The sequence below is a fragment of the Mirounga leonina genome, unplaced genomic scaffold (assembly GCF_011800145.1).
Source record: "Mirounga leonina isolate KUSES-001 unplaced genomic scaffold, KU_Mleo_1.0 Mir_82, whole genome shotgun sequence".
Taxonomy (NCBI): domain Eukaryota; kingdom Metazoa; phylum Chordata; class Mammalia; order Carnivora; family Phocidae; genus Mirounga; species Mirounga leonina.
In genome coordinates, this window is record NW_023270825.1 from 31,677,603 (window position 1) to 31,697,855 (window position 20,253).

The 20,253-nt window shown below is 51.9% G+C and overlaps 1 protein-coding gene and 1 long non-coding RNA gene across 4 annotated transcripts; one reads left to right on the top strand and one right to left on the bottom strand.

Annotated features, from left to right (window-relative positions):
• Nucleotides 1–1,830: 1,830 nt before the first annotated feature.
• On the bottom strand, nucleotides 1,831–10,606 carry LOC118002588. Of its 2 annotated transcripts, none has more exons than XR_004677070.1 (3): nucleotides 10,554–10,606; nucleotides 9,489–10,240; nucleotides 1,831–2,467 (listed from the first exon to the last, which is right to left on the bottom strand). It is a non-coding gene; the product is annotated as an uncharacterized LOC118002588 (long non-coding RNA). The 2 variants fall into 2 exon arrangements; XR_004677071.1 differs by having other exon boundaries at nucleotides 9,610–10,240; nucleotides 10,554–10,573.
• A 1,768-nt stretch (nucleotides 10,607–12,374) lies between these two features.
• Nucleotides 12,375–17,826, top strand: ZFP36L1 (ZFP36 ring finger protein like 1). 2 transcript variants are annotated; one of them, XM_034993153.1, is made up of 3 exons: nucleotides 12,487–12,908; nucleotides 13,874–13,966; nucleotides 15,291–17,826. In XM_034993153.1, exons 1-3 carry the CDS (start codon nucleotides 12,852–12,854, stop codon nucleotides 16,248–16,250), a joined length of 1,110 nt encoding a protein of 369 aa, XP_034849044.1. In that variant the 5' UTR covers nucleotides 12,487–12,851; the 3' UTR covers nucleotides 16,251–17,826. The 2 variants fall into 2 exon arrangements, with proteins under 2 accessions (XP_034849045.1, XP_034849044.1); XM_034993154.1 differs by lacking the exon at nucleotides 13,874–13,966 and having other exon boundaries at nucleotides 12,375–12,908.
• The last annotated feature ends 2,427 nt before the right edge of the window (nucleotides 17,827–20,253 follow it).

Below are 20,253 nucleotides of genomic sequence, written 5' to 3' on the forward strand. Positions count from 1 at the left end.
CCCTTCCCCACCCGACTCTGCCTTCTTAGCATAATTTTTCTTTTCTTTTGGCCTTCCTTGTTTTACATCTGGATTCCCGGATGGTTTATTTTGTCCGTTTCCTGAATTCCCCTCCTCTCCTGTTTCTTGTAGTTCTTCCTCTCCTTTTCCTTCAGCGTCAGTTCCCTCCCCTCAAGCTTTCCTTGGGCCACACAGGCTTTTAGTCTTGCTCATCTGTTTCAGCAGAGCTGGCAAGAAGGAGGCCACAGCCGGCAGGCAGAGCCACGGTGGCAGAAGAGGACCTGAGCATCTGAAGATTCTCCCGCAGTGGTGTCTCTGGAAGAGGAGCCCTCTCCTTGGGGAGGGGAGCTGGGGGACAGGGCTCCTCTCCCCCCACCTCAAGGGTTCACATCGGCTGCCAGGCCGGGGCTGAGGGCCGGGGCAGATGGTGTTTCCTCCACGGTGTGTGGGCCTGGGCCCCACTGCTCAGCGAGGCGGTGGAATCCGTCCCTCTCTGAGTGGACAGGTGGGGGATTCACCGGCTTCCACCCTAAAGGCTGGCGCTCAGGGGAGGTGCATGCCCTGGGAATGTATTCCTCGCAAAGCTCTGTGCTGTGGGTGGGACGACTTGCAGCCTAGGGGGCTGCCTCCTGGGGGAGTCTGGGTGTCCTCTGAGAGTCGCTCTCTGGCTGAAGACCCAAGGCGGTTTCCCGGCAGGAGGCCCTTCCCTCCCAACACCCCCAGCCCAGCCAGCGGGTGTTTTTAGGGCACAAAGAGAATGCAAGTGGGGGCTGATCATTTCAAGGTGTCTTAAAGGCGGCTGGCCACTGAGGAGAGGAGCAACACAGAGCCCACCTGTGGGAGGCCCTGAGGGTCAGCCCCATACTGATAGAAGCAGGTGGCACTTCTTGAAGGGTGCAGTGGCAGAGAAACCCTAGAAGTCGCAGCCGTGCCCCTCCTGTGTGAAGTGACGGGGGCGGGGGGAGAGGCGCGTCCTGGCTCTGCTCCCCAGCTGTCTGAGGCAGATCGACTGGAGTCCATCTGGCCGTCCCCCACCCTCCCCACCCCCCGACCCATGCCTGCCTCCCACCCTGGGACGTCGGTGCCACTGGGGCCTGGCTGAGCTCTGGGTGGGCCTAGATGAGGAGCAGCTGGGTCGATGCGCACCCGGGGCTGCGCTGCATCCCGGGCTGCCGGGGCCCAAGAGCACCAGCTGGGTGTCCATCAGGCCGCTCGGTCTTCTCCTGGGCCCCGTGGTGATGGTGGCTGCGTGCTGCCCTGCAAGTGCCACCAAGGGCTCCCTCGCCTTCGCCACGCCTTGCTCACCTGCCAGGTCCCCTCCGTTCCTCATCATCTTCATCAATGTCCAACGTTCCTGCTACTTTAGAAAAATAGCGTTGATTATATAGAAGCTGGAGAAAGATCTTTGCTCATTTTATATTTTGCTTCTGTTTTCTAAGCCTTCAGCCCTAGAGTCTAACTCTTGGGGTCCAGCATCCTTTCAGACTCTAGAACCAGAAGCCCCAGGAGTCCAAAAGTCCTCACTCGTGGGCCCTGAGGACCTGCCATGTCTCTGGTTGAAGGCAGAGCCTCCTTCCCTGCAGAGAGGCCTATCCTAGTCCAGAGGAACATTTAGGGGACTTAGAGGAACGATGGTGAACTTTCTTCTAAGTTCTCCTCTCAACTCTGGCAGGAAGGCTGGGGGCAAAGACAGGCCTCTTTTTTTTTTTTTTTTTTAAAGATTTTATTTATTTATTTGAGAGAGAGAGAATGAGAGAGAGCACATGAGAGGGGGGAGGGTCAGAGGGAGAAGCAGACTCCCTGCCGAGCAGGGAGCCCGATGCGGGACTCGATCCTGGGACTCCAGGATCACGACCTGAGCCGAAGGCAGTCGCTTAACCAACTGAGCCACCCAGGCGCCCAAGACAGGCCTCTTTGATGTAGGAATCTGGGGGGGCGGTAGGATCCTAGCGGCCTCTCACCCTTCCCACCTGAGCCCGAACAGCAGGCTTCTTACACCCTGCGGCCTCAGTGCACCTCGTTCCTGCCACCTCCCTCCGCCTTCCCTCTTCCCACATACCACGTTGTATAAATATTTACACCCCCAGGCTGGCAGGAATCTTTCTCTAGCCACTTCCACGGTCTCTGGGAGAGCTTGTTCTCTCCCTGAACAGCTGCAGCAGATCTGGTTGCCTTTGGTCAGACGAGGGCAGGCCCTGGTTTGGGGGGCCCGTAGCCCCCGCAGGGCGGAGGGTGCAGTAGGCGGGAGAAATTCAGCTCGGAAGAAGTCACAGGGCTGTGGCAGAAATCCATCCTCTCTCTGGCTGCCTATGTGATGAGCCTCCAAGAGTTGTCTGATGCCGGCTCTGGCTGGGGAGGTGGGTCCTGCTTCTCAAAGGAACAGCTCCCCAGGGTGGGGTTGGTCCCTTTCTGGGCTGGGCACTGGGGGAGAGGGCTGGAGGATAATTCCAAAGCAAACTGGCTGGGGCTAGGACAAAAGAGAAACTTAGTTTACTTGTGAGCACAGTATGTCTGCGGCCTTTATTCTCTCTGAAGCAACCACCCCAGTTAGGAGCAAGAATCCCCTGGAGAATCTTCATGTCAGGCCTCTCCGGGCCTCCTGCCCCAGGCCACTCTCCCTCCCACCAGTCCCCGTTCAGTCCTTCTACCTGGGGGCTGGGGAGTGGAGAGGACCATGCTCCTTTCCACGTCCTCCCTGGTGACCCGGGAAGCAGGAGTTTGCCAAGGAACGAGACTGTGTGCGGTACTTCTCCATATTCTCATGTAATTATTTGAGTCATAAACCCAGCAGATTTTTTAGCTTCCTTGTGTGTGTCTCCTCTTTCTGTCCTCAGAGAGCGAGCTGCGTAACAAGCAAGTTCCGCGACCCAGGGCCCCATCTTTCTCTGGTCCTTTCGGGTTCAGTGGGTACCTCTGAGAGCCAGTCGGTGGACACAGAGCTCACCTCCCCTTCCTGTGCCTCAGTTTCTCCCACATCTGTGGGAGGTGATTAACCTGTGTTCCATAAAGCATTCCAAATTCAGCACAAGAACAGGCTTTTAGGAAGCAACATAGTGGTTTCATTTAACCCCCTTTTCTACGTATGGGGTGTGTGTGTGACACGAGAGACCGTTCAGGTATCAGGCAGAGGAAAATGTGTGTTCGGTGCTTGGGGGAGGCTGAGGAGAAGGAAGACAGGATTAAAAAGGCCTGGGTTTCATATCCAAGAACTCCGCAAATTCAAACAGTAGAGCCACTGAGGATGGTGTGGGGTGTGTGGGATTGGGCAGGGTGTGCTGATGGGGCCAGGGACAAAGGTACCCACACTTCGTGCCAGAAAGCAAACGACCAGGTTCAATCTCTCACTCTCTTGGAGGGCTCAGACCCCTTCTGGGAATGGGAGAAGAGCAGAGGTCACAGGTGCCTGGATGAGACAGCTTGGTGTTCCATGGGTAGAGAGCCCCGCTAAGGTGCGGTGGGAGGGGGCTGGGTTTGGCCTGCTGGGGAAGGCACAGGGAGGAAGCTGGGCAGCTGCGAGATATTCCTGCTTGCTGCCGGCCTGCCTGCTTCCCCGCCCTCCAAAGGTGAAACAAAACCCAAATAAAAGCCTGACCCGGCAGATATTAATACTCCAGAGCCAGGGCTGGTGTGCAAGCAGCCACCTCCTCCCCCTCCTTGTGTTTCTATAAGCGGCTGAAATAAATTTAGCGAAACAACCCCACCCGTCTGAGGGCCTAAGATTTCAGAGCAGTGTGACTCTTTCCCCTGAAAGCCCCTGTTTCTCAGAACCGAGAGCTTTTTGTTTAAATTCTCTTTGGGAATGGAATGCTCTCAATCTGAGATAATCATGGTCCTGCAGTCACCTACTCCTCATTGACGACTACGCCTTCCACACAGCATGGCTTGCTAGAAAGCTGATCTGCAGATGGGCTCCAGCTTCAAATAGTCAACGCGATGGGGCTAATGCCTCGTTGGATCCACTCGGGTATTTATTGTAAGATTATTCTTCACAGTGTCTGAATGTTCAGGCAGGCCCCTCCGCTGTCCGTCATGAGGGCAGCGGTTACGGCTGGCTAAGTCACTAACGTAGAGAACCACTGACTGAGAGCCTACTGTGTGCTAGGTTCTGTTCCAGGCACCGCGGGTTGAGTTGAGAACAGACAGAGCATACGTCCTCGTGGGAAGGAGGATGTCAAAAAGGTAAATGACTATAAAAAAAACCCTTGCTACTAATGTTGTCCTTAATAGGAAAAGACTGAATGCTTTCCCCTAAGATTGGGATCAGGTGAGGGTGTCCACTCTCACTATGCCTATCCAATATTGTATACCGTAAGTCCTAGACGGGGCAATACGGCAAGAAGAAGAAATGGAATGCGTGAGATTGGAAAGGAAGAAATTAAGCTGTTCCCTTTTGTGGATAACATAATTGTCTATGTTAAAAACAAACAAACACACAGGGGTGCCTGGGTGACTCAGTCGGTTGGGTGTCCGACTCTTGATTTCCGATCATGAGATCGAGCTCTGTGCTGGGTGTGGAGCCTGCTTGAGATGCTCTCTCTCCCTCCCCTCTGCCCCAGCCCCTGCTCACGTGCATGCTCTTGGTCTCTTTGTCTCTCAAAAAAAAAAAAAACAAAAACCCAAACCAACAACAAAAACACACACACAAAAAACAAAACCGAAGGAATCTACAAAAAAAAGCTTACAACTGGGGACGCCTGGGTGGCTCAGTTGATTAAGGAACTGCCTTCGGCTCAGGTCATGATCCTGGAGTCCTGGGATCGAGTCCCACATCCGGCTCCCTGCTCGGCAGGGAGTCTGCTTCTCCCTCTGACCCTCCCCCCTCTCATGCTCTCTCTCTCTCTCATTCTCTCTCAAATAAATAAATAAAAATATTAAAAAAAAAAAAAGCTTACAACTGAAGTGACTTTTGTAAGATCAAAGGATACAAGGCCAGTACACACAAAACTGTATTCCTATAAGCTAGTAATGAAAAATTAGAAACTGAAATTAAGAGAAATATTATAATAGTTCCTCCAAATGGGGAAATAGTAAGTATAAATCTAACAAAACATGTATAGGATTTATATGCTAAAAACTACAGAACACCAATTAAAGGAATCAAAGACCTCAATAAATAGACATACCATCTATGTGGATTAGAAGACTTTATACAGCAAAGATGTCATTTTTCCTGAATTGATCTGTAGATGTAATGCAATTCTAATAAAATTCCCAGTATGATATTTTTTTGTAGATACAGACAAGCTGATTCTGATTTTTTTTTTAAAGATTTTATTTATTTATTTGACAGAGAGAGAGAGAACACAAGTAGGCAGAGTGGCAGGCAGAGGGAGAGAGAGAAGCAGACTCCCTGCTGAGTGGGGAGCCCGATGCGGGGCTCGATCCTGGAATCCTGGGATCATGACCTGAGCTGAAGGCAGACACTTAACCGACTGAGCCACCCAGGTGCCCCTGATTCTGAAATTTATATGAAAAGGCAAAGTAACTAGAATAGGTAAAACAGTTTTGAAAAATAAGAATAAAGTTGGAGGAATTACACCACCTGATTTTAGGACTTAACATAAAGCTACAATAATCAAGACAGTGTAACATTGGCAAAGGAGTGAACACACAGATCAAAGGAACAGAATCAAGAGACCCATATAACTATGGCAAACTGATTTTTGGACAGGCACGAACAATTCAATGGAGAAATGATAGTCTTTTAATAAACAGTGCTGGGATTGGACACACATAGGCAAAAAAGCAAACCTCAATCTAAATTTCCCATCGTATATAAAAACTAACTCCAAATAGATCATAGATCTAAGTGTAAAACATAAAACTATTGAACTTTAGAAGAAGATGGAATCTTAATGACATAGGGTCAGGCAAAGAGTCTTGGATGGGCCACTAAAAGCATCATCCACAAAAGATAAAACTGAAAAACTAAACATCAAAATGAAAAACTTCTGCTCTCTGAAAGATATTTTCTTTCAGAGAATGAAAAGATAAGGTGCAGACTGAAGAAAATATTTGCAAATTACATATCCCACAAAGCAACTGGAGCCAGATTATATAAAGAACTCTCAAAACTCAACAGTAAGAAAACAAATGACCCAGTTAAAAAATGGGCAAAAGACTTGAACAGATACTTTACCAAAGAGGACATACGGATGGCAAATAAGCACATGAAAGATGTTTAACATCATTAGTCATGAATGAAAGGCAAATTAATACCACTATGCAACCTATTGGAATGACTAAAATAAAAAATACTGACAATTTTAAGTGTTGGTGAGGTTAAGTGATGTAGAGCAATCAGAAACTCTCACATATTGCTGTTGGAGATGCATGATGTGGGATGCACTCTGGGAAACAGTTTGGCAATTGCTTATAAACTTCCACATACACTTACCATTTGGCCCAGCAGTCCCACTCCTACTTACTTACCCTAGAGAAACAGGCACGGTGTTCACACAAAAATCTGTACACAAATGTTTACTGCAGCTCTATTCATAATGGCCCCAAACTGAAAATAATCCAATGTCCTTCAACAGATGAATGGATAAACAATGGTGTACCCATATAGTGAAACAGTAGTCTTCAATGAAATGGAATGAACTACTGATACATGGGGCAACACGGATAAATCTGGAAGGCATTATGTTGTGTGAAATCATACATACTATGCGATTCTACTTATATGGCCTTCTGGGAAAGAGGAAATGACAGTATAGAGAACAGATCAGTGGTAGCAGACTAAAGGATGGGGAAGGGCATGACTACAAGGGGGTAGCATGAGAGATATTTTGGGAGTAATGAGCTGTTCGGTTTCCTGATCATGGTGGTGGTTACATCAATCTATTGATGTTAAAAGTCTGTACACCTCAATTTTTCTGTATTAAATTAAAAAGTAAAAAAAAGGTTCCAGGAACGAATATATACTCATAAACTGAAACAACTACTCTGAAGGAAATGAACATGCCATGAGGACATAAGAGAGAAGATAGATACCTTGCCTTGTTGAGGGGAGGGGGACTCCAAGAATGGTTGAGGAAGTGATGCTGGAGCTGGATTCTAAAGAATGATTTACAACTTACTTGGGCCAAAGGAAGGTCAATTCAGATAGAAGAAATAGCAAGTGCCAAGGCCCTGGGGCAGAAGGAAGTATTGTTCATTTTCATCTGAAACTGACTAGAGCACAGGGAATGCCCTGGGGGGTGGGAGAGGTGGTGATGGGGTGGGAGGGGTATGAAAGGCCGGGCTGGAACAGTAAGAGAGTCAGATTCTGCTGGACTGAGGCTATGGTTTTATTCTAAAAGGATGGGCAGCCAAGGGTTTTAGGCAAGTGTAACAATAGATCAGATCTAGGTTTTGAAAAAGATCACTGGGCTGCCCTAAGGAGAGGGGTTTGAGGGAGAGTGGGGATAGAGCCTAAGTAAGTACACAGGAATCTTGGAGTTGGAAAGAACCTCTACAACTGGGTTTCCCAGTTTGGGTACTATTCACATTTTGGGCCAGATACATTTTGTTGTGGGGGCTGCTGTGTGGTTGTTTAGCAGGCTATCTGAACTCTACTTTCTAGATGCCAATAGCATTGACCTTCCTTCCCCCAACAGTGACAACCAAAAGTGTATCTAGACACTGCCAAATGTTTACTGGGGGGTGAAATCATGCCTGGTTGAGAACTACTGCTCTAAAATAAACAAATCCGGTGTTTCTGGCTTCATAATAGAATCATCTGGGGACCTTTGAAGATACAGATGCTGGGCCTCACCCCAGACCAACTGAAGTGGAATTTTTGGAGGTGGGGTGGGATGGGGTGGGACAGGGCATCTGTACAGTTTTAAAAGCTCCCCAGATAATTCTGCTCAGGGTGATGGTAGAGCACCACCTGTCCAGCCCAACGCTCTCCATCTACAATGCAGAACAGGGAAGCCCAGAGTAGAGAATGACCTACTGCACTAGAAGCAAAGGAGCTCTAGAATCCAGAGTCCTGACTCCTAGACCAGTGCTCATTCCATTAGACTCTGTCACCCCTTAACAGCTGCACAGAACATGCCCTGGGCAAGCTGCGGAGGCCCAGCCTCCCTGAATGACCAGCTCTGGCCTTCTGAGCCTCCCAGGGCTAAGACTGCCATCTCCCCTCGTGGCAGAGCCCAAGCCCTCCCTTTCTGCCACTGCTGGAACCTCTGTGATCCTTCTACTCCCAATGCCAAATGTAGGGTAACCAACATGTCCGAGTGGTTTCAATGGCAAGGGTCAGTAGTGACTGAAAAAATGTATCATGTATCGTGTACCTACTCAGGACCTACTCCTGAGGCCCAGGTAATAGAGCTGCCCTCATCCTCAAGGAGTTTCTAGTCCAGTGGGAATAAACAGATAATCCCCAGAAAATGCAGCCGAAGGCTGGAGCGCTGTAGGCCGCAGTGGCAGGGCGGGGAGAGAGGCGGTTTGCCTGCTCAGGGAGCTGCCTGAAATCCCAGCAGAGGAACCTCTTGAGCAAAGCCCCAGGGAGGGGTGTGCAGCAACCACCAGCAACTGCGAGAGCAGTTTGGAGTGACTGCAGGGCAAGGGGCTGTCTGAGCTAAGCACTGGCTGGAAGAGTTTAACCTTCCCCACCATCCCAGAGGCTAAGGGACCTGCTCGAGGTTGTGCAACTGGTGACTCGCAGAATTGGGCTTCCCATCAAAGTTTAGGTGGCTCAAAACTCATCAGCTTTCTTGTGTCCCTAGGCAGGCCCAGGCAAGAAAGGAGGAGGTGAAGCAGTGGTCAGCTGACCATTTCATGGATGTTTATACCGAAGAATCCTTTTGCAAAGTGAATACTCCCCCAAAGGTGCTTTGTGGTGTAATAAGGCCCCCAAGAATGGTTTAGTTTACATACAATGGCTAGGCAGATAAAAGGTTTCTGCTGGGCTTGAAACTAAGCACTTTATCCGCCAGTTTTAGGCAGTATTATTATCCATATTCTAGAGATGAGAAAACAGAGGCTTTGGTCAGGGTCTTGAAAACGGCAGAGCCAAGATTTGGATCCAGATGGCCCAACTTCAAAGTCTTGGACCACTGATTCCCAAACCCCTCACATCTGAGTCACTAGCAGGAAATTACTAAAAATGCAGATTCCTGACCCCACCTCAAAGCATCTGATTCACTGGGCCCGGGTCCAAGCAGAGGAATATGCATTCCACGGGCACTGCAGGTAAACTCTAAGCCAGGTAACTCTCAGACCGCACTTGGCCCTACCTCCCTCTCTCTCTAATCCAGACACCTTGCAGCTGTCCAGGGTCTCAGGTAGAAGAATTTGGGGGGTGGGGGGCAGGGCGAGACCCAATCCGAAGAATTTGGGGGTTTATGCAAATGACCTGAAGCCAAAGGGCTCTGGGATGGCGGGTCCTGTGTTGCAACCAGGGCCAGGAGGGGATCCCAGGGAGGGGTGCCTTGGAGGGTGCTGGTGACGGTGATCAAGGCCGCGCCGACTAGGGGCCCGGCGCCCCACTCTCTCACCTGCTGCGAGGTGCGCCCACGGTCCAGATTGGCTCATGAATATGTCCGTCGCGCTTCCTTAATTCCGAGGACTTTCACTTTCCTCCTTGAACAAAACCTAACACCCCCAAGCCAAAAATACCTGGTTAGCCCCTCCTCGAGAGGGTTTCGGCTCCAAGGGAGCAGCGAGGGCCGAAGTCGGGCCTTGGACGGGGGACCCGGCCGATCGCCGCCCGGTCGGAAGCGGCAGCGCAGGTGAAGGGGCGGCTTCTCCCGACCCGGCGCGAGTTAGGAACCCGAGCGCCGACCGCTTGGCGAAGGAGGCGGGGAGGGCGGCGCACGGCTCTTGCCCGGCTTCCTGCCGCGGTCGGGGCTCGAGGCCATCCCCGCCGCCTTCGGGCACCTGCAGAGACGTCCGGCCGAGGCGCGCCGGCTCGGGCCCCCGGACTCCCAGCCCTCCTCGGCCCGGCTGGACGCGGCTCCCCGGCCCGCCGGGTCAGCGAAGGGTTAAGGAGGCTCGCTCCCTCCGCCCGGCTCCCTCACCCTTGGAAAGTCCCTGAAATGACGTTTCAACCCGACAATTAAAAAAGAGTTTAATTATAGAGACAGGCTCTCAGAGCTGGAACAAACTCGGTGGGTCGGCGGGGCCGGTAAACAACTCCGGAGCGAGCGGGCCAGGCCGCCGCCCCGCGGAGCCCGCGCCCCGGGAGCGGGGGAGGGGAGCGGCGGCCGGGAGTTGGAAAAGCGGAGGAAATTCGAGGAATCGGCATTCTCTTTGGGGGGGGGGGGGGGAAAAAGAAAAAAAGAAAAAAAACCTTTTTAGCTAGCCTGCGGCGCCGGGGCCGCGTGACGGTACTTCTGGCCGGTCCTGCAGCCGCGGGGGGACAGCGGGTGCGGGCCGGGCCTGGGGCCGAGAAGGCGGCCCCACCCGCTCGGGGGCCCCTTCTCCCTCGCTTCTCCACCCCACCTCCGTCTCCCCAGCAGAGCTTCGCGAACCCTCCAGAGTTAAAGACCAATGGGCCTTTTTTGGTGGTGGAGGGGGAGGGAGAGAAAAAGAAATAGCTTCACATCAGGACGCAGACTAACCTTGTGGTTTTAACGCGCAGCCTGCTCTGTCCTGAAATCTGGAACTCATTACCTCATCACCAAGAAACTGCACGAGCCCCCCCCCCTTCTTGGAGCTGGGGAAAGGAGCGAGCAGACACCCCTTTAAGAAAGAAACCTACACTTGTATGATTTAAATTAAGGTGGATGGAAGTTATTTCCCTTTCTGGCGCTTGCCAGATTTCAAGAAAAGCTGAAAAATGGGAGCAGGGGGGAGGGAAGCAACAGGAGGCTGGACGGCAGCAGAAGGAAAGGCAAGGGGCAGCCGCCGGGTTAAAAACGGGGGCCATCATTTTAAGTCTGAGGGGCCAAATAAAAGCAGACCGGGCTGAGATCACGTAGATTCGTGGCTGCAGCAAAAGTTGTGTGTTTCGCAAAGATGAAAAACAACCGGTTCCTTTCGTTGTGATTTGGAAGTTTTCCCTGGGTCTGCTCGGAGGTTGACGAATACATCAGAAATGTAATAAAAATGCGTGTGTGTGTGGGTGGGTGGGTGGGTGGTGGTGGTGAGAGCGCGACTGGAGCGCTCTGCTCCGCCCGCCCTGTCCTTTCCAAAGAAACGTGCTCATAATGGGGTGACCTAATTACATCGCAATGGAACCCGCTCTTAGCCACTCAGCGCTCGGGGTTTCATAACAGACCCGGCGGCCTCGAGTGCTGGGAAGAAACGTGCGAGGGCCGAGGAGGCGGCCAGGCACGCGGGGAAATAGGAAAGAAACAGCCCCGCGATTTCCGCCTGGGTCTTCGCTCCAGCACCCGGGGGGCCGTGGGCGACACGTTAACAACTTTTTATTTGGGTGGATGGCGAGGCATCCGAACCTAACAGTAAATATATAACACTCTTAAAAGAAGTAATCTGTTGGGGGGTGCTTTCGGTTTCGAGGGTCCCGTACCCTTCTCCCCCATCCCGCCCAAACAGCGCAGCGTGACAAGCCATATGTTCCGTTCCCGTGGGGGCGGGGGAGAAGCAACAATAAGTTAAAAGTGTCGCCTCCCCCATTTCTTTACCTTCATTCTTGCCAAAGTAACTTTTTTTTCATTGTTCAAGCGTCTAGGGGTGTGTGTGTGTGTGTGTGTATGTGTGTGTGCCCCCTAGTTCAGAGCGCGCGTGGAAAGTTGTGCGTTAATGATTTTTTTTTTAATTGGTGGGGGGGCGGACTGGAAAGGGCATTCATGAGGGTTCGGGTTTTCTTTATGAAAAACTTTAAGGTGGGACGCGTGAAATAAATCCCACTCCCAGGCCTGTTAAACGAACAAGCAATCGGCCCGGGCGGTGGTCTTTTTCGCGCCCCCCCCGCCGTCCGGCTGCAAAGCGCAGGAGAGTGTAGGCGCGTGCGGCGCGCGAAATCGTGCTGCGCTCGCCCCGCCGGGCCGGGTCCTCCCCGGAGAAAAAGTCTCGCTGGAGTTTCCCCACCACTCTACGTCCGCCACGTCCTGCTGAAAAAAAAAAACAAAACAAAACAAAAACCCGAAACCCCTAGACCTGAATGCTTTGTGCGTCCCAAATTCCCGATCTCTTGGCCCTGCCCGGTTGCGGAAGGCAGCCGAACGAGGACGAGAACTCGGGAAAAGAGTTAAGTTGTGGGGGGCACTTGGAGAAGTTTCAGGGGAGATCTGCTCAAGATGGAAACCGCAGCCCGGGCGCTAAGGACGGGCTTCTGCTCCCGCTTGCAAAAAGAGAAAGTCGAGCCCGCCTTCCTGCCCGACAAAAAAACAACAACACAACAACAAGAACCCCGAAGAGGGTGGAATGAATGATGTCACAGAGCCGCGCTCGCAGCCTGACAAAGGGGGGGCGCGCCCCTCCCCCTCGCGCCGCTCGGCCCCAGAGAGAGGCGCCCCAAGCGCCGGGTAGCCGAGCGCGCGGACTCGAAACTTTTCCTCTTTAAGAAAAAAAAGTTGTGCGCTGCTCCCAGTTGGTTTTTTTTCTTCTTCTTCGGCTTCTTTCCTCGTTTCCCCTCCCCCTTCTTCCTTTTGAAAGTTTCTTTTTTTTTCCTCCGAGTTTGACCGCATGGCTGATTCAACTTCAGTGTCAATCAACTTTTTTTCCCTCCTCTTCCTCATTTAAATAAGTTTAAAGCTCCTCCTCCCCCGGCCCACCAAATCTGAACTTTATAAATTGGGCTTCGCGCGCTGCGGCCGAGGAGAGTCAGAAAGGCGAGGGGCGCCGGGAGCAGGCGTGTGGGACTCCAGACCGGAGAGCCGGAGGCTGCGCCTTCCCCGCACCGAGACCTTCGCGACACACCAGATCCCCGTCCCTGCCCCGTGCGAGCGCCCAGGATGACCACCACCCTCGTGTCTGCCACCATCTTCGACTTGAGCGAAGTTTTATGCAAGGTAAAGTGGGGCGGAGAGTTTGCTTCTCAAAGTTTCCTTTTTCCTTTTTTGCCTAAAGAAAGAACCCCCAAAAGTTCAGGTCTTGGGAAGCAGGGAGGAGAGGAGGCGAGGCGATATGGGTCTTTTTTCTGCCTCATTTCCCCCCCAGTTTAAAGGAATTTGGCGCTCTCCACCCTGAGTTTCAACAGGTCCTCGCGGCGACTGCATAGGAATTTGGAGACCAGAGTTTTGGGGGGCGAAGTTTGAGTGGCGGGGCTGCCCGGGGGACGCGGGGCATTGGCGGACTGGGGCAGTTTTGCGGTAGTTCTGTCGTCCCTAATGTGCTGCTTGAGCCCGGTTTCGCTGATCTGCTAGGGTTGCCCGGTGCGCGCTCCGGGTCTCGCCGCCGCCGGGAGGGGTTCGAGTCTCTCCAACCACACCGCCAGCCTGTGGGGTCAGCAGGGGCGCCCCTTGGGGAAGTTGAGTCTCGGGAGGACGCTTTGCTGGGAGATTTCCTCCTCTGATGTGGAAGGGCTGGGAATCTGCGAGAAAAAGGCCAAGAGTTGTGATTCAAAAGGATGTTGCAAAACGGGTTTGCAGTGGGGCTTCCTTCTGTGATAGCCTACAGTGCTGCAAACATTGGGGTGAAAATGGGACTAGGGTTGACCCCCTTACCTGTTTTCCGAGGGGGTGGGGGGACTCGACAACAAAATGCCAGCCTGAGCTCAAGGGGCTCTGCGAGGAAGGATTTAATGGGGCCTCCTTAAGTGGTGTAGCTTGCCAGCCGGTGTGGAAAAAAAACAGGTTTTAAACACCGAATGTTCCAGGAGTGCGGTTTAGGTGTACATAGCAAAAGCCAATGGATGTTGAATTATTTTCGCCCCCTCTCCCCATTTTGAAAGCAGGGAGCTGCTAGGCTACTTTTAATTGCTAAAGTGTTTTGCCTTCTTTTAAACACGTCGGGTCATGTCGCTTTCTTTTCTCAGCTTGCTTCTCCAGTTGGCCCAGCTTCCAGGGCCCCAGGGCTGCAGGGCTGGGGTGCAAGGAGGCCGAGGAGCAGAAGAGCAACATCAAAAAAAGTTTGAATTTCAGTTTCCTTCCCTCCTTGCGCCTTCCCAGACTCCTGTTGCCCTGGCGGCTCCCTGAGCTCTCCTGCACTTTTCCTTCTCTCCCTGGCTTTCTCGCTCTTTGATCTATTTCTCTTTTTCTCGCCCTCTGCACAGCCCCCCTCCCCCGCAGGACTTTTTAAATGAACCTTATTGTTGGGAACCGGCTCTCAACTTGGTTCCTGTAATCCGCTCCGTGGGGTGGTTGCTGTTACAGATTCCCGATCCCCTGCAGCTGATCCTAAGGGACCAACTTTAGAATTTGCACAATGACACCCACATGGGCTGGGAGCCAACTCCCAGGTCCCCGGCTTTCCAAACCTTGGGTACAGATTGGGCAGGTGACCAGGGGCCCATTGGAACAGAAACCTGTTTGTGGTGGCTCTGCTTCCCTCCCCACAACTCCACTATTGACTAGGAGGCGGGTGGGGGGATTTGGTGCCTTCCTTTTCCTTCCCACCTGCAGCTTTGCGTTAAAGATTAAACACTGGCGCTCTTATCCAAGCCTGCCCTTGCAGCCAGAAGACTAACAGCAAAGGCATCTTCCCAGTGGAGGGGGTGGGGTAGGCTGAGAGTGGTGGGGAGGTCATTGTAGAAGGCACCCCTTCCCCAAGCATGGGGCAATGCATTTTGTTTTTAGGAATCCCATCCTTCCTTCTCCTGGCCCTGACCCCCACCCCTGACCTAGGATTTCTCCTGCCCCCTTCCTCTCCCCCACCCCTCAGCAAGATAAAGCAAAGGCAGTCTGGAAACCTGTTGCCAAAGGAAGGGAACACTTCTGAAGGAGGAAGTGGAGAGTCTTAGGCCAGGTTGTGTGTGTGTGTTGTTAATGAAGGAGGGACTGATTAAAAAGGAGGTACTCATAATCTCCTGAGGTTTACCTGGTTTTGTTAGGCGGAAGGGGAATCTGGAGAAGTCTTGAGCTGTGTGAGATATTTTGAGCTGAGGAATCTATTTGGGAGGTAAAGAAGTTAGATTTTGTGGATGAACAAGGTACTTTTGGGGACAGGATATGGGGGCCCAGTCCAGGGGTGTGCAGGGAGTAGGGTGCATGTATAACAATTTCATACCGGTGGGGGTTTTGTGGTTTCTTCTGTAGGGGGCCAAAGTAAAGCTAGGTGACTGGTCGTAGGGGGAAGAGTGGGAGGGGCTTGCCAGGACAGAGTTAGAGATGGTTCCTTAGAGACACAAGGGGCATTTCTGCTTGTGGAGGGGCTGCCCTTAGCGGTCCCTTTCTTGGCCCTGGTGGATGGCCTTTGTCACTAACCACGCTCTCTCTTCCCTCCCTTCCCTCCAGGGTAACAAGATGCTCAACTACAGTACTCCCAGTGCAGGGGGCTGCCTGCTGGACAGGAAGGCGGTGGGCACCCCTGCCGGTGGGGGCTTCCCCCGGAGGCACTCGGTCACCCTGCCCAGCTCCAAGTTCCACCAGAACCAGCTCCTCAGCAGCCTCAAGGGCGAGCCGGCCCCAACTCTGAGCTCCCGCGACAGCCGTTTCCGAGACCGCTCTTTCTCAGAAGGGGGCGAGCGGCTGCTGCCCACCCAGAAGCAGCCGGGGAGCGGCCAGGTCAACTCCAGCCGCTACAAGACGGAGCTGTGCCGGCCCTTCGAGGAGAACGGCGCCTGTAAGTACGGGGACAAGTGCCAGTTCGCGCATGGCATCCACGAGCTCCGAAGTCTGACCCGTCACCCCAAGTACAAGACGGAGCTGTGCCGCACCTTCCACACCATCGGCTTTTGCCCATACGGGCCCCGCTGCCACTTCATCCACAACGCCGAGGAGCGCCGCGCCCTGGCCGGGGCCCGGGACCTCTCCGCCGACCGTCCCCGCCTCCAGCATAGCTTTAGCTTTGCGGGGTTTCCCAGTGCCGCCGCCACCGCCGCTGCCACGGGGCTGCTGGACAGCCCCACGTCCATCACCCCACCCCCCATCCTGAGCGCCGATGACCTCCTGGGCTCACCCACCCTGCCAGATGGCACCAATAACCCCTTCGCCTTCTCCAGCCAGGAGCTGGCGAGCCTCTTTGCCCCTAGCATGGGGCTGCCTGGGGGTGGCTCCCCAACCACCTTCCTCTTCCGGCCCATGTCCGAGTCCCCTCACATGTTTGACTCTCCCCCCAGCCCTCAGGATTCGCTCTCGGACCAGGAGGGCTATCTGAGCAGCTCCAGCAGTAGCCACAGTGGCTCTGATTCCCCCACCTTGGACAACTCAAGACGCCTGCCCATTTTCAGCAGACTTTCCATCTCAGATGACTAAACCAGGGTAGGGAGGGACCCCCTGCCTACTCCCCCCCTCCCATCCTTACCCTCATCTCCCTACCCATCTGATTCCCGACAGCCCCTGCATTAACAAGGTTAAGCTCAACCCCTTTCCCCCCCAACCTTGGAATCCCCCCCCCCCCCCCCCCCCCCCAACCCCCCCCCCCCCCAACATAAGGACAAGTCAATTTGTCAGTAGCTTCCTCTGGCTTGAAACCCCCCTCTCCTCGATTTTATAGCCCACTTACCACGCATAACAGACAAGTCCCATATTTGTCAGTAGATGCCTTTTTCCCCCCGGCTTAAGCCTTAAGTGCCAAATCACAAAAGAAAAAGCAGTAACAGTTTACAGAAGCAATTTAGTGCCTTGTAATCTAACTTTGTCACTGTGACTACATTACCTCTTCAGCGCCAGAGGGCACCCGTGGGCCTCCCGGAGCCTCTGCCCATGGGGAGGGGGAGGGGACCCAAAACCAGCAGCTCCCTCCACTGGCGGCCCAACTGCACCTTCCCTTATTTCAGCCTCCCACACACTTCCTCCTCCCTCTCCCCACGACCCCCACACCCCTCTTGGGAGAGTTGTTGCCAGACTCGGGTTTTTGGGGAAACCTGTCTTGACATTCAAAACCTTTTTCTTCCCGACCTGAACCTCTGTTGACTAATCTTGCCTGGGTTCGTGTAGGTCTACAGGAAGGAAGACTGAAAAAGTGGATGAAGATTGTGACATAAGTGGGACTTTGTGATTTAATTTTTTTTCTTTTCTTTTCTTTTTTTTAAGTGGGGAGGATGGGGAAGCTAGATGGACTATGAGAGACTTGATTTTGGTGCTAAAGTTCCCCAGTTCATATGTGACATCTTTAAACAAAAAAATAACAAAAAAAAATGAGAGAAAAGCTAAAAAAACATGTAAGGGGTGAGCAGTTAATGGTATTCATTCCACATACAATATCTGTGTAAAACGATTTCCTGTAGAAGTAGCTTTAATGGTTTTTGCTCTAGAATACCGTAGGTCTATCCTTAGAGCACTCACGCCATGCTTTTTTCCCTGGGTTTTAAACTTCATATAACTTTCAGAAATTGGAGAGCAAAAATTTTGCTTGTCACTGCACATCAATATAAAAAAGCTTATTTAACTTATCAAAACGTATTTATTGCCAAAACTATGCTTTTTTTTGTTAATTTTGTTCATATTTATCGGGATGACAAATCCATAGAATATATTCTTTTATGTTAAATTATGATCTTCATATTAATCTTAAAATTTTGTGACGTGTCTTTTTCCTTTTTTTTTCCACAGTTTTAATATATTATTCTTCAACGACATTTTTTGTAACTTTACACTTTTTTTTGGTTATTTTATTTTAAAAAAATGAAAAATTAATTTAAAAAAATGCAAAAAACTGTTGGATTATTTATTTTAGAAATTTCCCCCCTTTGTGTTGGACTGCAAATTGAGTTTCTTCTTCTTTAGGCCTTTTCACAGCTAGGACTGAGAATGTATGTCAAAGTTCTGTGACAGTACAGAAGGAAAACAACTTTTATGTATGGCTTCTAAAAGGGAAAAAAAAAAAAAAGAAACCCTTTGACTTCCACGTGCCCATCTCAAGACATTCCGATTGCAGATTTGAGGTTCTGGATTCCAGGTTTGGAGTTTTCCAATGTTAATGCAAACAGAACTGGCACACACATTAAGATGAATGTAATTATTATTCCTCTTGCTGGTCACTACCGTCGCTTTCTATTTCTCTTTCTTTGTGTGAATTTATTTAAAAGAAAAAAAACTTTTTGTAACGACTATTTGCAGTTTAAAAATCAATAAACCCCGTTTTTTTCAAGAAACACGGATGGTGAAGCTGGTTTTACTTGGTTTGTGGTTTTACTTTGCCTGTAGGTTTGTCCTTTGTATAGGATGCAGGTGCTGGGGAGGAGGAGGGGCACTGGTTGTTTTTTTTCCTCCTCCTTCGAGCTAGACCTATGGCTTTGGCTCCCTCTGTTGATGCCGGAAGTCTCAGCGGAGAGGGGATGGGATGGAAATGTATTGCAAAGGAGCCCGCATTTCTCTGTTATCTTCCCAGTGTGTTGGTTCTTGACAGTGGACCAGCCTTGGGCACCCGGGCAGCTTTGGAGGGCCTTCAGAAAAGCTGAGGCCCATGGTTTTCCAGTCTTCTGTCTGTGGTCTTCATTCGTTTGGGTGGTGATTGGAGTGCCAAAATGGTGGAGGGGGAGCCTAGCACATGGTACTCCAGCCAGTTCGGGTTTGAGTGGGCATGATGAAGCGTTGGTGGCTTGGAGAGGAGCCTCTAAGATGGTCAGGGGCCCAAACCAGAGCCCTGGGGATGGAGGTGGTTCCCCCTGGAGCTGACATGCGCTTCTGTATTTGGAGGGCTGTTAGGGGGAAGTGGCCGTTAAACCGGTCAGTCATAACAGGAAGTCCTCAGGAGTTCCCACCACCTTAGTCTTGTTACGCTCCCGACGCCGTGCAGAATAGGTGGGTTGTCATCTTGGGGAGAGTGAGGTCCTCTTGGCTAGAAGCACTGCAGCCAAGGCCAGATGACCACTGGGCTGGATCCTACTGAAAACCCTGAGTCCGGTTCTTGAGAGCAGTTCTTTTTTGGGGGAGGCAGGGATGGATATTGCTTTTGGAGGCTGCCTTTGGTTCCTTGCACTTGGTAAATTGTGGGGGTGGGAGGAAGTAAGTTGAATTTCCACCTTGATTCCACCTGGCCTCTCCCACAGGCAGTTTGGTCTGCAGCAGACATTGGCTGGGCTGTCCTTGAGGCTTGAGAAGACCTACCTTACCTACCCTGTCAACTCTCACTTCCCTGGCCAGCAGGTTCCTGCTGGGGGGCAGATACATGAGGGAGAAAAAGGGATAACTACCTTTCCTAGGGCAGGGGCTGCTGGTGGAGGTAGGGGAAAAGCAGCCCTCCTTGGGACTGGAGTGAACCTAGGCTGGTTGTCCCTGAGGGAGGGAATGGGGTGCGCGTGTGTGCGTGTGTGTGCGTGTGTGTGTGTGTGTGTGTGTGTTGGCTGGTGGTGGTGGTTGGGGCATGTGATCTTCCTCACTGACTAAAGGCAAAAAAGACATTTAATTGTTTACCTTGAGCTCATTCCCTGTAGGCATAGATGAACATATGGCAGACATCTTTCTAGTTCAGCTCATGGTGACATTGGCTGGGTTCCCAGGAGCTAAGCATACCCATGGGCCTCCCCAGAATTGCTTCAGCTGGAGTTGGTCCCTTGAGTGATACCAAAGGTAGAAGCATTGACTCCTGGAGGGTGGGGGTTGCCTGTACAGGCAAGGGGAGGCTCCCAGGGCCTTGGGAAGCTCCCTGTCCCCAAACCTTGACCCTTTACCCCACCTAAGTGTCCCCATTGGAAGCACAGAGGCTGGGATTGCAGCTGCTCAGGCCCATGCACGGTTATTACCACAAAGTTGGATTTTCTGCCATTGAGGTCTTTAAGGTAGAGGACGAGATAGTTTCAAAGCTATGTGGGAAAGGCACTATCAGGAACACTTTGGGCCCTTTCTTCCAGGATGTTAGAAGATGGAGGGGCCTGTGCTCTAGGCTGGTGAGGGTCCAGGAAGGTGTGAGCCCAGAGCTGGCAGGAGACCTCCATCCCTGAGCTCCTCTACAGCAGGGAGGTCAGGAACCTTGTAGGGATGGCTGGAGGTAAGGCCTACACCAAGGGAAGTGGAGCAGGAAAGGACCTTGCCTTTGTCAGCAAGGCCCTTGAGCACAAGGACTACTTCCCCACTCTCTGTCCCCAACCTTGGGCATCTATGGTTTGGGGGCCCACATGAGGGCAGGGCCTCCATGGCTGTTGACCTGGTAACCCATGGTCTGACCCTTGGCTACAGGTCTTCTTCCCTTGGGGCAGCAAAAGGAAATGAGCTATTTTGGCCACTGAGCAATGACTTACTTCTCTGGGCCAGGAGCCTCATTTTCAGGAGGAATGTTGGGGTCCTCCTGTACCTCATTGGCACTCTGGAGAAAGGA

Excerpts from the sequence above, each read along its gene's own strand:
- ZFP36L1 (XM_034993153.1), top strand. The coding sequence starts at position 12,852 with ATGACCACCACCCTCGTGTCTGCCACCATCTTCGACTTGAGCGAAGTT. Across the intron at positions 12,909-13,873 it reads TGAGCGAAGTTTTATGCAAG|CTTGCTTCTCCAGTTGGCCC; the intron begins GTAAAGTGGGGC and ends TTCTTTTCTCAG. Across the intron at positions 13,967-15,290 it reads GAAGAGCAACATCAAAAAAA|GGTAACAAGATGCTCAACTA; the intron begins GTTTGAATTTCA and ends CCTTCCCTCCAG.